At 45.7% G+C, this 18,262-nt stretch overlaps 1 protein-coding gene across 1 annotated transcript in view; it reads right to left on the bottom strand.

Moving 5' to 3' along the window:
* The window catches only part of LOC146074857 (uncharacterized), a 34,639-nt gene extending 25,680 nt beyond the window's left edge, over positions 1–8,959 (bottom strand). Inside the window, exon 1 of the mRNA XM_083183456.1 lies at positions 8,806–8,959. Within this exon, the coding sequence (XP_083039582.1) occupies positions 8,806–8,859 (54 nt within the window). The 5' untranslated portion in view covers positions 8,860–8,959. The remainder of the gene's footprint in view (positions 1–8,805) is intronic.
* Between the last annotated feature and the right edge of the window lie 9,303 nt (positions 8,960–18,262).

The raw sequence follows: 18,262 nt of genomic DNA, 5'->3' as shown, positions 1-18,262 counted from the left end.
CCAGTTTGAGTAGCTCTGGCTTGAGCGGGGAGGCGCAGAGGCAGGCTGATTGGCGTGGGGGAAAGGAAAGGCAGACCTGAAAGGAATCTGTGGACTTCGGACCTACTGTCTGACGTCATGGCGCAAGCCCGCCTGCCTTCCAAGTACCTTAACTGTGTAGGAAGAGCTGAGTGGCAGGGCGGCGGGTGGGCGCCATCAAGTGCAGCAAGCGCAGCATGGATGCCTTGGAGTGACCCAGTGACTGACTCCCATCTTGACTGGCTGGCTATGGCGGCTGCAGCCTGCACTGCAGAATGCTGAGGAGAGAAGGACTCAGGCAGCACATGAGGTACATTTACAGTTTTACACCAACTTTGTTTAAAAGTTCCCTAGCACAAGAAGAAGCAGTCTGGTACTGTGGTTTAACCAAATTATCTAATGGCAATCATTCCTGGCTGGTTGACAGTGTCACCAGAGGCGGAACTACCATTGGTGCAGCAGGTGCATTGCACCGGGGCCCCTGAAGACTAAGGGGCCCACTTCTGCCACCCACTGCTAAGTGGCATATTGTGAACTTGGTCTGGAGTGGAAGAGGAGGGCCCAAAAATGTAGTTTTGCACCTGGGCCAACCACTCGTAAGTTCCGACACTGAGTGTTACCCAGCCAGGAATTATTGCCATAAGCTAATGTATTTAGTTAAACCACAGTACCAGGCTGCTTCTTCTTGTGCTAGGGATCTGTTACATTGTTAGGCAGACTCTGGCCCCGCTGAAGGGACTTGTAGTGGTATAATGTGTAATATCACGTCCCCTTTTTGCAATGCCATGTCCCCCTTTTTGCTGCGTGGCTTCGCCGCCTGGAGTGGTTGGATCTAGGAGCACCCGTTACCATTTTTCTAGATTCACCAGTGACTGTACCCACACTGCCCCATCAGCGTGCCACACTATCATGAATGGAGGTCACAATCAGGTGGGCCTGTGTGGCCATAGCAGGTGGGCCTGTGTGGCCATAGCAGGTAGGCCTGTGTACTGAAAATGCCAGGGCCGATTTTTGGTCCCAGTCCGGCCCTGGTCTGATCTATACCTCTAGACTGTATAAATACCATTTGAGGTGTATCTGGACTGTATCAATACCTTTTGCGATCTGCAAACTCCTGCAACCATCGATTAGAATGGGGCTGAAAACGGTAGCGCGCACCCGCCGATTTATCGCCGGGGCACACTTCAATCACTGGCAATATGGTCGCCATCTTCCATATTTCCAGCCCTTAATGGCCCCGTGTGTACACAGCTAGCCTTAACCCCTTCCTGACACAGCCAGTTTTTGCCTTCCTGACAGAGCCCTTTTTTTCAAATCTGACATGTATCACTTAAGTGGGGATAACTTTTTTTTGCTTTTACTTATCCCAGTGATTTTGAGATTGTTTTCTCGTGACACATTGTACTTCAAATAAGTGGTAAATTTGGGTCGATACAGTCTGTGTTTTTTTGTGAAAAATACCAAAATGTCGTAAAAAAATGGAAAATTTAGCAATTTGCAAAATGTTAAATTTTCTGCTTGTGAGACAAATAATCATACCACTCAAAATAGTTAATAACTAACATAGACCATATGTCTACTTTATGTTTCCATCATTATTTCAACTTCCTTTTAATTGGTACTTATGTATTATCTGGGCTCCCATGTTAAATGCACCCCATTTTTTCATACCCCTACTATCCAAATACGCATGGAGTTGATTTTATCTAGTGTGGCGAGCGCAGCGAGCCACCGTGCCCGAAGCGTGGCGAGCGCAGCGAGCCCCGCGAGGGGACGTGGTTTCATAAGAAAAACGGGAGCCCAGATATTACATAAGTACCTTTTAATTTTTTTGGACACTAGGAGGCTTACAATATGAATAGCAAATTCTCAAATTTTCAAGAAAATTTCAAACACTGATTTTTTTAGGGACCAGTTCAGTTCTGATGTGACTTTGAGGGACTTGTATGTGAGACACCCCCATAAATGATGACATTTCAAAAACTGCACCCCTCACAGTATTCAAACAGCATTTTGGAAGTTTGTTAACCCTTTAGGTGTTTCACAGGAATTAAAACAAAGTGTAGGTGAAATTTCAAAATTTCATTTTTTTTGCAGATTTGCAATTTTAATACATTTTTCTAAGGAACACAGTAGATTTTACTAGAGAAATGTGACTAAAAATTGATTCCCCCAATTCTTTTGTTTTCATAAATATCCTATATGTGGCCCTAGTGTGCACGTTGACCAAACCACAGGCTTCATAATAGAAGGAGCACCTACTTGATTTTGGAGCCTCCTTTTTATGAGATTATTTTTTAGGCACCATGTAGGTTTCTAGGCACCATAAGATGCTAAAATTTAGGAACCCCCCCACAAGTGACCCCATTTTGCAAACTACACCCCTCAGGGAATTCATCTAGGGGTATAGTGTACATTTCAAACCCCCAGGGGTTTCACCAATTTTGATACAACTGGGCAGTGAAAATGAAAAATTACATTTTTTTACACAAAAATGCAGTTCTGGCTCAAAATTTTTCATTTTCAGAAGGTATGAAGGAGAAAAAGCACCCCAAAATCTGTGCCCCAATTTCTCCCGGGTACGGCAATGCCTCACATGTGACCAAAAAATACCATTTGGGTGCATGGCAGGACTCAGAAGGGAAGGAGTGATTTTTGGATTTTGCAGCTCAGATTCTGGTGGAATGTTGGTGGGTGCTATGTCGCATTAGCAAGACCCCCCAAGCACCAATACAGTGGAACCCCCCCACAAGTGACCCCATTTTGCAAACTACACCCCTCAGGGAATTCATCTAGGGGTATAGTGTACATTTCAAACCCCCAGGGGTTTCACCAATTTTGATATAACTGGGCTGTGCAAATGAAAAATTACATTTTTTACACAAAAATGCAGTTCTGGCTCAAATTTTTTCATTTTCACAAGGAATAAAGGAGACAAAGCACCCCAAAATCTGTGCCCCAATTTCTCCCGAGTACGGCAATGCCTCACATGTGACCAAAAAATACCATTTGGGTGCATGGCAGGACTCAGAAGGGAAGGAGTGATTTTTGGATTTTGCAGCACAGATTCTGGTGGAATGTTGGTGGGTGCTATGTCGCATTAGCAAGACCCCCAAAGCACCAATACAGTGGAACCCCCCCACAAATGACCCCATTTTGCAAACTAAACCCCTCAGGGAATTCATCTAGGGGTATAGTGTACATTTCAAACCCCCAGGGGTTTCACCAATTTTGATACAACTGGGCAGTGAAAATGAAAAATTACATTTTTTTACACAAAAATGCAGTTCTGGCTCAAAATTTTTCATTTTCAGAAGGTATGAAGGAGAAAAAGCACCCCAAAATCTGTGCCCCTATTTCTCCCGAGTACGGCATTGCCTCATGTGTGACCAAAAAGTGGCAGGACTCAGAAGGGAAGGAGTGATATTTGGATTTTGCAGCACAGATTCTGGTGGAATGTTGGTGGGTGCTATGTCGCATTAGCAAGACCCCCAAAGCACCAATACAGTGGAACCCCCCCACAAGTGACCCCATTTTGCAAACTACACCCCTCAGGGAATTCATCTAGGGGTATAGTGTACATTTCAAACCCCCAGGGGTTTCACCAATTTTGATACAACTGGGCAGTGAAAATGAAAAATTACATTTTTTTTACACAAAAATGCAGTTCTGGCTCAAAATTTTTCATTTTCAGAAGGTATGAAGGAGAAAAATCACCCCAAAATCTGTGCCCCAATTTCTCCCGAGTACGGCAATGCCTCACATGTGACCAAAAAATACCAGTTGGGTGCATGGCAGGACTCAGAAGGGAAGGAGTGATTTTTGGATTTTGCGGCTCAGATTCTGGTGGAATGAATGGTGGGTGCTATGTGGCATTAGCAAGACCCCCGAAGCACGGTGAAATTATGAACCTAATAATCCATAGATGTGTGGTATATTTTAAAACACTCCTTTATACATAGGCCGGGTTTGTCGGGGCAAGTGTCACACTGGAAAATAGTTTGCTTTCTTATTCCCTTTTTATAGCAAACTTTGCACCTTTTTTGTGTCCTGCCCTTTTTTCCAGTGGAGGGGATTTCATCAGGAAAATGCTGCCCTGGTACAATACGGGGGCCAGTACTAGAAGTACTGGGGCCCTCTGCCTGCTGGTTCCCAAATATTAGGCCCTTTATGACTTCCTCTTGAAAGTGCATAAATGTCCCCCTCTGGCTGGTAGAACGGAATAGCACGTAAGCGTTATACAGTGCCATCTGGATGATATACACGGCCAGCTTCTTGTACCAGATTTTTGTTTTCCGCAGGGCACTGTACGGCTTCAGTACCTGATCTGAAAGATCCACTCCGCCCATGTACCTATTGTAATCCAGGATACAATTAGGTTTTGAGGTGTGGGTACTGGTACCTCGTACAGGGACGGAGGTGGTACTGTCTCCGTGAATTGTTGTCAGTATAAGGACATCCCTCTTGTCCTTATATTTGACCAACAACATATTTTCGGTGCATATTCCCCTGCTTTCACCCCTTCTCATTACTTGGGCAATGTGCGTTTTTGGGAGGCCTCTTTGGTTCTTGCGCACAGTACCGCAAGCTGCTGTACCTCTTGAACCAAGGGCCTTAAACAGGGGGATGCTAGTGTAAAAGTTATCCACATAGAGGTGATAACCTTTATCCAGGAAGGGGTGCACTAAATCCCAGACAATTTTTCCACTAACACCTACGAGGGAGGGGGGGCATTCTGGCGGTTCAATTCTTGAATCCTTCCCTTCATATACCCTAAACCTGTGAGTGTACCCTGAGGTGCTTTCACACAGCTTATACATTTTTATGCCATACCTTGCCCTCTTACTGGGAAGGTACTGGCGGAATTTAACCCTTCCTTTAAAATGTATAAGGGACTCGTCTATGCAAATTAATTTATCTGGGATGTACATCTCTTCAAATTTGGCACTGAAGTGATCAATGACCGGCCTGACTTTGAATAGCCGGTCAAAGGTGGGATCATCTCTGGGTGGGCACTGTGCATTATCGTTGTAATGCAAAAATTTAAGGATTAACTAAAAACGAGTCCGGGTCATGGCCATACGGTAAAGTGGGGTGCTGTACAGAACATCTGTACTCCAATATTGCCTAATTTCTGGCTTTTTTACTATGCCCATATGAAACACCAGACCCCAAAACGTCATCATCTCTACTGCATCTACAGGGGTCCACCTAGCAAATGATGACGTGGGGTTTTGAGCAATAAACTGCTGGGCATATAAATTAGTTTGGTCCACCATTAAATTTATAAAATCATCAGAGAAAAATAATTTGAAAAAGTCAATTTCTCTGAGACCTGTGGAATCAAATTGGATTCCTGGGATGGCCAAAAACTCAGGAACCTGGGGCTCAAAATTGTCTGGTGGTGGGGTCCATACGAGATCAATTATTGGGGGGGGGTCTCAGCTGCTCTATATAACGTTATTCGCCGGTGACACAGAAAACGCTGTAATTGGCTGTTCACACTGAACAGCCAATCACAGCGATCGCCGACGGGGGGGCGGCATCGCAGCCCCCCCTGGGCATGCAGGGACATGTCTGCTGTCAGGGACAGCAGACATGTTTAAACTGTCACCGCGTCTATAGACACGGTGACAGTTTAAAGCCATGACGTATATTTACGCCATGTGTCGGGAAGTACAGTACATCCCGGCCATGACGTAAATGTACGTCAAATGTCGGGAAGGGGTTAAACCCACTGCCAAAACAATTATCCAAAATCAGCAATGCCATATAGTTTTTTTCCCCTTTAAATAGAAAGAGAGTATGATAGGACAGTGATCTATTTTTAAAAAACAGTTAATTTTATTGGATTTCAGCTGTAAAAGTACGTCATATGATGCAATACATACAGAGGGCAAAGAACATTCCCTAAACTCCATACACACTAGCTGACCCACATGATGCCGATATAGATAACTAACAGTCAGCCGGTATTGTGCGTACAAACTGAATGATATCGGCCACCCACATTGTTCAGCGATGTCACCGGGACCCAATAAACATGCAGATCGCTGGTTATATAGCCAAATTGACCTGCATGTTTAACAGACATCAACCATAGTTAGGATGCGTTGGAGCGCGTATCGTTAACAATATCGCTCAGAAAGCCTTCCCCAAGCGATATATTTCACTATATCCTCTAGTGCTGGGTAGCCAACTCCAGTCCTCAAGAGCTACCAACAGTTAATGTTTTCCATGTCTCCTCACAGAATCACAAGTGAAGTAATTAGCTCCAACTGTGGATCTTTTAAAATGTGTTAGTGAGTAATGAGTGCACCTGTGCAGCAGCTAGGTTGTCTGGAAACCGTGAACTGTTGGTAGCTGTCGAGGACTGGAGTTGTCTACCCCTGTTCTAGTATGGGACTTTAGAGTAGCGGTTCTCAACTCTAATCCTTAAGTATGAACAGGTCATGTTTTCTGGATTTCTTTATTCATGCCAAAAGTGATTTAGTCTATTTTACTGGGTCAGTAAATATCCCACCTGCTTCAACACAGATACTGTACATCATTTGTGCTGAGGATGAGGACCACTGCCTTATACTAGGCATACATATTATACTTATATGTATATATGCTTTATACTAGGCATACAATATTTGAGCGATCCGCCTAATGCTCATGGATCGACCATATAATTATACTGCATATTTGCATGACCCATCTATTGTTTGGAAATGCTGAATTACCAACTTGTCTGACCAATGCAGCTAAATTCATATCTAAAATAATCGCATTAGAGAGTGTATGCACTGATGTTGCCATCCGACAATCATTTCCCCTATTCCTTCACACAGAAGGAACGATAAAATGTTGAGTCTTCTTTGAAACAGACCAGATATTATGGCCCTATACACTGAGATACCTGAGGGGATGCAGTTACAATCCCGGCGGTCGGAATCCCAGTGTTCCAAATCCACGACAACCATAGAGGGGGAATAAATTAGTGTGCCAAGCCTAGCGAGGCACCGAGCCCGCTGCGTGGCGAGCGCAGCGACCCCGCAAGGGAGGGGGAGGGGGGGGGGGCGATCCAAGTCCCCCCTTGTTGGAATTTTGGCAGTCGGGATTCCGGCATCGGGATTTAGTACCAATCCCATACTGGGTTTATAGGCTGCCAAATAAAATCTCATTCAACAGGCATTTTATCGAACCTTGATATTTGTAGATTTAGCCTGCCATTTAAATGGTAAATAATAGTGGGACAGATGTATGAAGACTCGTTATGGGGGAGAAGGGGTATCAGCACACGTTATGTGACCGCTTCTCCCCCATGTATGACGGCGCTAGCGTGCGGTAATGGACAGGGGCGCTATGTCCATATGGGCGCTGCTATCTAAATGAAAGCAGATCGAATGTATGAACTGTCAGCATCGCTGACAGTTCTGCCCGCTGCTGCTTTTGGCTTCGCCAGCAGCAGGCTGGTGAAGCCCTATCTAAACAGCAGGGACAACTCTGTCCCTGCTGTTAGGTCTGGGCGGCACTGGGGATCTCGCATGAGTAGCGAGATCCCGCACATGCCCAGTGCAGCCGGCCAGGGGACAGAGCATCAATGTAAACTGATGCACTATCTCCAGGAGGGGACATTGGCGGAGGGGGGAGTTAGTGCTCCCCCGCTTCGGCAGACAAGATCTTGTCGGTCTCCCCTACTGCTTTGCCTCGCTAACGAGGCGAAGCAGGAAGTATTATAGCGGCGCGATAATACATCTGCCCCAGTGAATGCAAAACAAGGCTGATTTTGCATTTACTAGGATTGCCCTTTTAAAAAATAGCTGAAAAAAAAATCTACAAAAATCGTGGGTTTTGAAAATCCATTGCTAAAGGGGCCTACACATGGGGCAATTTCAGAGCATTTTCTAAGCGATCTCACCAGACTGCTTAGAAAATGCAGCTACATCGCTCCGTGTGTAGGGGCCGTAGTGATAGCAATGCGCAGCACTATCGCTCAGCAACTAAGATCCAGCACACTTGATAAATCTAGTTAGATCGCTGGTCAGAACACTGGCCCTGACAGATCGCACAATACACATAGCTGACACATTGCTGTGCAGTGCTGTGTGCTGAGCGTTCTTGCTGAGAAACGTACTATAAATTGCTCAGAAACAGCTCTCCCTGTGTAGGCCCCTTTAGACCCTTAGACAAAAATACCAGTGAAAAGAAATGCTGCAAACATATGTTGAAATTCAAGGTTTTTTTTTATAGTGACACAATTCTATTACAGAAAACCTTACAACATGTAGGTTAGTGAATACTTTTGCACAATTATTATTTCATATATGGGAAATTAAAGAAAAAATTAAATGAATACGAAGAAGATCTATGGAATACACAAGGCTAAACATTACTTTATATGTAGATCTGTATACATGTGTAAATAATGTAACAGACCCAATTTCTTAGATAACATATACATTAAAGCAATATAACATTGACAGATAGTTGAATACATATTTTTGTTACCAATAACACAACTGATCAGCCTCACTTATCGTGCACATTAAAGTGCCTGCAGCAGTCTTGTCTACCTTTATCATTTGCAGAATAATACAGATATTGCCAAAATAGTATTAGCACACCGTAGTGCACACTGCTTTATATTGCAGCGTGCAAACAGTAAGTGTGGATTTAAAGTGACAAGAAAATAACAAAGAGAACTTTGCATAAGGAAATCACTTGTTTAGTGTCCCATAAGCAAGTGCAGAGCTGCGTGTGCCATGCAGGGCTCCTGAGTACTAGTGTTGGGGTACTCACAGTAGGGAGGCTGAACCTGCTGCTAAGCTTTAGTACAGCGGTAATAACTCTCATGGTGATTAGATCCAGCCACCAGCGAGCCTGCTACACTGCTACTCAGCTAGTGTTTCCTAGTTCAGGGTCATGCTCACTCCCCCCTCCCATGTAAGAAGCAGGTCCCTCCCTCCTGCACACACCCACACAAGCAGCGCAGACACTGGTCTGGTTCTATACAATAGTAACTGTGCATGCTGTGTCAGTACAGTAGTACTGTGTGTATATACTGTTCACTTGGTGTATACACCACTCTGTAAGGACGTGCCCACAGCTCCTGGCAGAACAATGACGTTTTGTAAACATTTTTGGGATCTATTATGCACAGAATACAATTCATGAATTTTGAGTGTGATCATCATTTTTATGTCTATGATTGTATATGATCTAACTTATAAAGTACTGCAGTATTTTAGACGTCATACATTATAAGTAAACCATTGGAAAACATTGGGTATTGTTTACATACAATATTTAATCACAAGGTGCTTGTATCACATAGCAATATTGTATTCACAGAGAGCATTATTATATTTGTGAGAAGTTGCAGATGACTGCAGAATGCTGCCACCCAGACAGAACAAAAAAATGCCCCGTGCAAATTAGCAAATGCATATCATATCGCTATCCGCTCACAAAACCATACGCAATCTTGAAACATCGACGAGACTTATGAGCAAATGCGAGTAGGGCTGAGGTTTCCACTGATCTGCGATGGAGAAGGGATGGAAGTGGTCAGGTGTGATGTCAGAAAAGCCTGGGCACACTTGTGCTTTTTTAACCAGAAACAGAGGCATAGCGTGTACCAATGGCACCTGGAGCAAGTTGACGTGACGGCGCCCCCCCCCGCCCCATCATCATCAATGATTTTCATATATTGTGACACCGACCACAACCCCTGCCTCCGATCAATGATAAATATTGTTGCCCACTTTTTATTGTTATGTGTGCCAGCCTGGGCCAAGTACGCACCATTTCTACCAGCAGGCATCAGCATTAACATAATCTCTTCTCGGACTCCTCAAAGCGCATGACATACGTAATATGTACATGCTGGGGAGTGCAGATGAAGGGGAAGTACAGATGGAGCCTGAAGGGAGTGCCCTGACTCCTGAGCCAATCGGCTCACAGACAATATATATTGTATGCCCGGCCAGGCGCCCCGGAGTCAGGATACGGAGAAGACAGAGGGCACCCGGAGCTCAAGCTCCGCCGGCTCCACCCTCGCTACACCTCTGACCAGAAAACATTAGTATTCTAAGAAACACCAGCTTCCTGTTAATCAAACTTTGGCTACATTTTCGTAGCTTTGCGGGTCAAGCAGAACCACCCCCAAAATGCGCGTGCTATAAACTGGAAATAAATAAGAACAATACACACTTGATTGTTTTATTTCTCACTATGATTTTTCTAGAATTGCACAAAGGAAACTTGCAGTTGGTTCTACACTACCACTCTGGCTGTATTAACAACATGGCATCCAGGCTTGCACACATGGGCCCCCACACATAGCTACACAGGGCCGGATTAACAATGGGCCTGATGGAGCTACAGCTCCAGGCCAACTCTCCAAATAGGCTCATTTTGTGGCTGAGGGCTATGGCTTTCTAACGAGCCCAACCCCGCGTCGCTAGCCTCCTGGGAACCGGAGATACCGCCAGGCAAACCTGGAACGTTTTCCCCATAGGATAACATGGGACCCGCTAATTCCAACCTCCACCCGGTTCCAACGGCTGCCAGTTCCCCCTCCGGCATCACAGAAGCTCGAAGTTGAGCTCAGTCAAACTCAAATTGCTGGGACTTCAATCTGATACCTGGTCCATATGGGTTCATTGGTTCTAGAGATATTGCAGGTAAACCAATTTATTTTTTCATGGCTGTTCATGTTGTTTGAGGACAGATTTCTCTGGAACCAAACAGCCCAGTTTCACGGGACCAAAATAATTCAAAGCCTACATGTAAATTGGACAGATGGTTCCGAAGACATAGCTGCTTGTTTAAAGGGGGGCGGGGCTGGTTTTCTCTCCCCCTCACACCAGAAAATGCAGGGACTAGGCTGGTGTAAAATGGGCCAGTCCGGGAATGTCCCTGCAAGATCCTGGGACCATATTCCTGGGTAAGTCCCTGCATTTTCTGGTGTAAAAGGGGTATTATTTCAAATAGCAGTGCTCTAAATAGCCAGGCAGCCCCCTGCTCTCTGTCCAGATGTCAATGACTGTCATTTCCGCCCGGCGGCAGCTGTCCCCCAGTTACCATGAGCATGTATTCCCCCTTGGCAATGAGCATGTAATCCCACATGGCAACGAGAATGGAACCCCTGGCAATGAACATGTTGGTAAGCAACACTTATGTAGCATAAATTTTAATAGGCATTATGGTGTTTGGCATAATACATAATGGAGATTATGGTGTGAGGCTTAACATGTAATGGGCATTATGGTGTAAATTTTTAATGCGTGCCTTTGGCGCGCAATGCCCCTATTTATTAAGCATATTGTGCATGATTGCTCAATCTGTTTGGTATAGTGCAGGCATGTCCAAACTATGGCCCTCCAGCTGTTGTGAAACTACAAGTCCCATCATGCATTGCCACAGTTTTGTTATTAGGGAATGCTAAAACTATGTCAAGGCATGCTGGGACGTGTAGTTTCACAACAGCTAGCGGGCCACTGTTTGGACATGCCTGGTATAGTGTGTATTTTGGCTCAATCCATGTGGCAAAATGTGAATTTTGCCTTAATCTGTGTGGCATAACGTAAATTTTGACTCAATCTGTGTGCCATAGTGTGAATTTTGGCTCAATCGGTGTGAATTTTGGCTCATTCCATGTGGCATAATATGTAAGAGCCAAGTACAGTATAAGGGGGTTAATATTGTGTTGCATGATTTGTATAAGGGGTATAGGGTGTGGTAAACTTAGGTGACCACATAAAAGGTGCTGAAATGTTGTCTACCAAGTTTCGGGCTTTCAGTATTTTTTTATGACTGGAGTGCCGCAAGTATCTTAGGACATTGGCATCCTGTGGGTGCACCATTGGAGTGCAGCCGCCAATATATCTCCCTGCATTTTTCTTAGGCCAGCCCCCTGCCTTTTCCAGGCATATATAATTAGTTGAAAGTATTAACACAAATAGAGACACACCCATGAGCAGACCACCCAACCAGAACACTGGTCACACCAACCACATTATTAGGTGCTGGTCACAACCCCTATATTGCGCATAATAGGCCCTAGATCATTTTCAGCTCCAGACCCATTTAGACCATAATCTGGCTCTGTAGCTACAGTACATCACAAGAATGGTGGAACAGAGGCTTTGTTTTGCATGATGTTAACTCTGGGCACTAAAGTGTGTTTATTTCTTATAGATTGTTTATCCTTTTTCTGACTACATATTTATATGAGATTAGAGATGTGGATCCTGACCCCAAAGTGGGTCCCAACCATCTCATCTCCATATTGCTAACCAACAGGCTAATGACTCCTCTAATATGTCAGCCCGATCTAAGGTCCTCATTCTGGTTTGCTCTGTAAGCATGCAAGGATCGGAACTTACCAAGCACCAGAGACGCCGCTTGCTGCCCGTCCGAGCGCCTGCCTGTCCACCGCCACCGATTCCCCTCGTTAACATGCGAGGGGATGTATAATAAAAACACATCCCTCTCATATCTCCGCAGCAGAAGAAATCATTTGATGGTCGCAGACCATCGTATGATTTCTTCTGCCTTCGCAAATAAAAATAAGTGGAAACTGACTTTTGTTTGTGGACACCGGGACAAAGACGGGGTGGGCAGCTGACCTCCTGTGATGTCAGACGCCCACCCCTGGTAGGCATTGGCCCACCCGGGTACCCATGGAAATGCCCAGTATTTTCATGGGGATGTCCATAAAATGATGGGCGTTCCAATCGGCGACCCCTGCCGCCGTCCATCCCTTTGCCGCCCCGATCCTTGCGAACATGCATAGCTGCCGAAACAGCTCACAAAGGGGAACTGCTCATGCGCATAATATACCAGGCGCATTACCCCAAATTTGCCCCGTTCAAAGGGGACTAGAGTCATCCTGAAAGAAATCAGTTGAAATATAAGGTCACTGGATTAGAGTGATCAGGCAGCTCTCCTGTCCTACCAAATGTATGGGAATAAATGACAACCGGTAGAGAACCCAACCCTGTCCTATTGACATATTTACTGCAGTCTATTTAGGAATCACATACCTTGCAATCTATTCGATTAATGTACCCATGGCAAAAAATCAGGCGCACAGGTCTATAAATTCCTTGTTGCAATATTGTTCCCTTTAAAATGTAAACTTTAAAAAGATTGAAATCACATATGCTTTCTGCCAGTCATGTACCACACATGTGACACCTGGTGCGCACTCTAAAGCTGGGTACACATCTATACAATTGTCGGGCCGTTCTTCCGTTCTGGGTCGGACGGCCGTTCCATTGCATAGGTGTGTATGCTGTCCCGACTCCCTCTGTACAATCGATAAACGGCCAAAAACAGTCTTGTCCGTCCATACTCGGAACAAAAGTGCAGTGTGTACGCACGTTCGATCGATATGCTGGCCGTACTTGTGACTATACTGCCAAAGCTGGAACGCCCATGTGGGCGTTCCATAGCTGCATGATCTCTCCTACAGCGCAAGAAGCATTCACCTCTCCCCATGTTTATAGGCATATGGACATATACGGCAAACTGCTATAAAGATGCGGAAAGCGATTACCTAGTCACTTTGCCGTATCTGTCCATAGTCACCCTGCCGGCTGCTATAAAGATGCAGAAAGCGACTACCTAGTCACTTTGCCGTATCTGTTCATAGTCACTCTGCCAGCTGCTATAACGATAGGGTACGCGGATCCGATACGATTTGCCGGCGGTCGGGATCCCGGCGGTCGGAATCCCGACACTGGAATCCCGACTGCCAAAATCCCGACAAGGGGGGGACATGGATCGCTGCGCTCGCCACGCAGCGGGCCCGGTGCCTCGCTACGCTCGGCACGCTATTTTATTCTCCCTCTATGGGTGTCGTGGACACCCACGGAGGGAGAAAGTTTCGGGATTTCGGCGGTCGGGATTCCAGTGTCGGCAAATTAACTGCATCCCAGGGTACGCGCTGAGCAGGCAGTGAGGAGAGAGGTCAGCTGGTGAGTGGAGGAGACAGGACAGCACAGGGATTTGGGAGGGGGATGGAGGGAGCTGCTGTATGTGAGGACGGGATGTTGTCATGACATTACCCTGTTGGCTGGTTTGGCCTGGGGCTGGTTCTTAAGATACGGGGGACCTCTAGTCATTTTGTCCCCCATATTTTGGAAACCAGCCCCGGACCTGGAGCCTGGGGCTGGTTTTAAAAAATCAGCGAAGCCCTATTTGTTGGGTTTCCTGATTTTTTAATACCAGCCCCGGCTCTTTCAGCCTGGTGCTGGTTACGGCAGTGGGGAGGGGGGACCCCATGCCGGTTTTTTTTTTACGGGTAAAAGCGAATGAGCTGTGTTACCCGGCTCTAGCAGCAGCTGATAGTGTGTGTGGGATATGCTGCTTTTGCTTCCTAGTGCCGGGTAACACAGCTCATCCGCTCACTGACACCGCACAGCGCCGAGCTCATCATCTCCCAGCAGCCTACACGGAGCGCCGGTCATGCCAGCACAGGGGGCAAGCGCCCAGTAGTCGGACGGGACCCGCAGCCCTTCCTGCCCTCCAGCCACCGGCTACAATGAATAGGTGAAGCCTCCCCCGTGGATACTGTGTGTGGGGAGCCGTGCGGCCAAGCCATGATGTATTCTCCAATCTGCTTGACTCAGGTACACTGTCTGTCCTGCCTGGGTGCCGGGGCGCTGCGTGCATGTGGGGGGTGCCCCGGCATCTGTCCCATCGCTGTGTGCAGGGGGCACCCTGCTCTACTACTACCCCTATGGGGACACGGGGAGGAAGGGGGGTTCATGCCCTCTTCCAGGTGCCGGCGCTGGCTGCCCGGGGAGGTCCCATGCTCAGGGCACAGAGGGCAGCGATGCCCGGGCATGGAGGGGCGGCTCAGGGAAGCGGTTGCTCTGCCTGGCCATCTGCTCTCACCCTATGTACTAAATCACCCTATGTACTAAATCACCCTATGTACTAATATCACCCTATGTACTAATATAGAGTGGTCCCCGGAGTCCTGTCACCTCTACTGCTTTCACCAGTGTATTACAGGCGCATCCAGTGTGGTCGGTCGGTGATGCTCTAGAACCGCATTCTTCTGCCTGTACCTGCCATGACAGCATCCCGTCCTCACATACAGCAGCTCCCTCCATCCCCCTCCCAAATCCCTGTGCTGTCCTGTCTCCTCCACTCACCAGCTGACCTCTCTCCTCACTGCATTCTTTCTAGGGCTGCCGGCTCAGCGCGTACCCCATCTTTATAGCAGCCGGCAGGGTGACTATGGACAGATATGGCAAAGTGACTAGGTAGTCGCTTTCCGCATCTTTATAGCAGCCGGCAGGGTGACTATGGACAGAAATGGCAAAGTCACTATGTAGTCGCTTTCCGCATCTTTATAGCAGCCGGCAGGGTGACTATGGACACATACCGCAAATTGACTGTAGACGCTTTCCCCCGGCTTTATAGCAGTTTGCCGTATCTGTCCATAGTTACCCTGCCCGCTGACTCTAGAGGCGTACCCCGACTTTTGTTTAGGTTCTGTACTCACGCCTCTTTGTTTTGGTATGCCCTTAACCCAGCCCATTATGATCATTTTGTTTATATGTATCGTGTCAAAAGCCCAAATCGATAGAGTGTGTACGGTGGTACAATATTTTCCTTGCGAGTGTTTGGACGGGAGTACATCGGACGTCGCAAGTAAAATTGTACAGGTGTGTATGCGCGTATCGGCTGTTGTTTGTGGACGGTCCGACGGGTCTACGGTCGGTCTAACGGTCGCAAGAAAACAGGGATTGTATAGATGTGTACCCAGCTTTAGGGTTCATGACTGAAGATAAAGGGGACTAGTGGCCGCTGGATAGTTACATTAAACAGACATATTAGTTGTGTTAAAAAGGATGAGTAATCCATAGGTAGACCCATATGGGTATCCAGGTACTTATGTAGTATATGGGCGCCCGATTTTAAAATCGGGTCGGAAAAATCGCATCGAATCGCATCGAATCGCATCCGATATCACATGCGATATCGCTTGCGATCTGATGCGATTTTCCATAGGATTCAATGTTAACATAGTCCTGTTCATTTCCCCACTAGCCAAGTGGGCATAGAGTTGATTCTATAAAGCGTGGCGAGCGCAGCGAGCCACCGAGCCCGAAGCGTGGCGAGCGCAGTGAGCCCCGCGATGGGACGCGGATTACTTAAAATGTTTTCCGCGTCCCCTCGCCACGCTTCGGGCTCGATGCGCTCGCCACACTTTAGACAATCAACTCTATGCCCACTTGGATAGTGGGGAAATGAACAGGACCTTGTTAACATTGAATCCTATGCAAAATCGCGTCTAATCGCATCTGATTGTATGCCTTAAGGTAAGGCATACAATCAGAAAATCGGGCGCCCAGATACTACATAAGTACCGGTATCCAATTAGCCATGCTACAGTTTGGACCCAAAAAATAGGCTATTATAGTGATTTTACCCAATGGTGAATATATAATATGGCTATTCCATTATTGGGCCAAATGTAATAGGGTGAGAGTTTCAGAAAGTTAGATGTTTTGGGAGAGTTTTCCAATGTTTTAAAGCAGCAATCAATTACACTGCAAAACCAGGTTGATTTTGATTTTGAAAAAAAAAAAAAAAACATTTAGACTGCAAATAGTTAAAACTGCTCTGACTTTTTAAGCGTCTAATACTCTAATACTTTTGTGGTGACATCAAGTATTAACAGATCATCTACTAATTCTAAGCATATACATGAGAAGGAACTATGGGGGTTATTCTGTTTGGTACGTTGAAACGTGCGTAGGGTCCGTCACACCGTGCGTTTTCCGTACGCTCACGGTGAGCGCAAGTCCACCCACAGAACAGCCGCACACGGACGGTCACAGACACCGACAATGGGGAGTGGCATACACTTGAGCGTACGCCACAGTGCAGGACAGACCTCGTCTGTTTTCCCACCGACACCTTCCGTATATCTAAGCGTTCGCCACAGTGCACGGACAGGTCTCTTGCCTTTTTCAATGGAAAACTCAGCGCGTCACCGATCGTAAGAGGAAGCGTATGTGCACGGTGGCGTACCCTTCACATATATGGGCCTGCAAATATTCCCTTTCAAGCTTAATTGTGTCAATTACTTAATTTTTCCCAATTAAGCTCATGATTGATTTATATTAACTAAATTGACTACCTTAATAAACACCGTAATAAAACAACATTTTAACTGTCATTACATATATATTTTTTATGTTCTAATGTGGCACTTAACTCACTACCTATGTGTCCCCACATTGGATTAACTTTTAAATAAAGTCATGTTGGTGTTTGTGTGTATGTACTAAATTGTGTCCATAATTAGAACAATGAGTTCCTCATGGAGTGGGTGAGGTAGGCAAACAAGGGGGAAAAGTGACATTTGTGTAGGAATGCATATGTGTCCTCCAAAAACAAACAGTGATGACTCCCCATAGTTCTTGGTACAGGTGTGTTATACCCCTTTCACATTGCACTTTTAAAACGGTATATTGCCGTTTTTTTTCCATTTTAAAACGTTTAAGGCTGCAATGTGAAAGTACCAAAGGTGATTTACCGGTTAAAGTTAACCGGTATTTCAACACGGTTAAAAAGCAGAGTCCTACACGTTTTAAAGCCGTTTTTTTGGCAGTTTGAACAGCTCTATTTCAATGGCTTTAAACGTGTCCCTTGGGGGTTAAACGGGTTGAATGTTTGAATGGTATTAAATGATTTTTAAAACGGTTTTCACCTGCAATGTGAAAGGTCTCAAGGCTCAGACCCGTTTTAAAGTCCCATTTAAGAATACCGTGTCATTACCCATTTCTGCAAGCAGTATTAAAGATGTGTCAGTCGACCAAGCATAACAAAATGGTTTGTGTGCAAACATGTTCTAATATTGTTCAAAATAAGACTTTAGAGTGTGATAGGCAGATGCTGGGATCCTTTGTTAGAGATATGTGATTGCAATAATGTGCTTGTGGCATCTTACATACAGAGTGTGCTACATAAAGTTCATAGCAGATATGAAAGTGCATAATGTATGTTCTTGGGGGAAAAATACAGATTGTGTGCAAAATAGTGGCCATGGCCTTAGGACATTGCTCCACCATTACAAGTAGAAATTGAGTCCAAAAACATCATTGTTGCTCTTAGACATGGTTTATGTGTCTTTTTCATAATAAAAAACTGGTATGTTTGTGTTACAGTTAAAAAGTTGACACATGTCGACTCCTGTGAATTGAGTGTCCTGCTTTTTAAAGTAGAA

The sequence above is a fragment of the Crinia signifera genome, chromosome 1 (assembly GCF_055691185.1).
Source record: "Crinia signifera chromosome 1, ASM5569118v1, whole genome shotgun sequence".
In the NCBI taxonomy this organism is placed as follows: Eukaryota; Metazoa; Chordata; class Amphibia; order Anura; family Myobatrachidae; genus Crinia; species Crinia signifera.
Note: the sequence above shows the minus strand (reverse complement) of the source record. Positions and strands in the feature narration are given on the sequence as shown.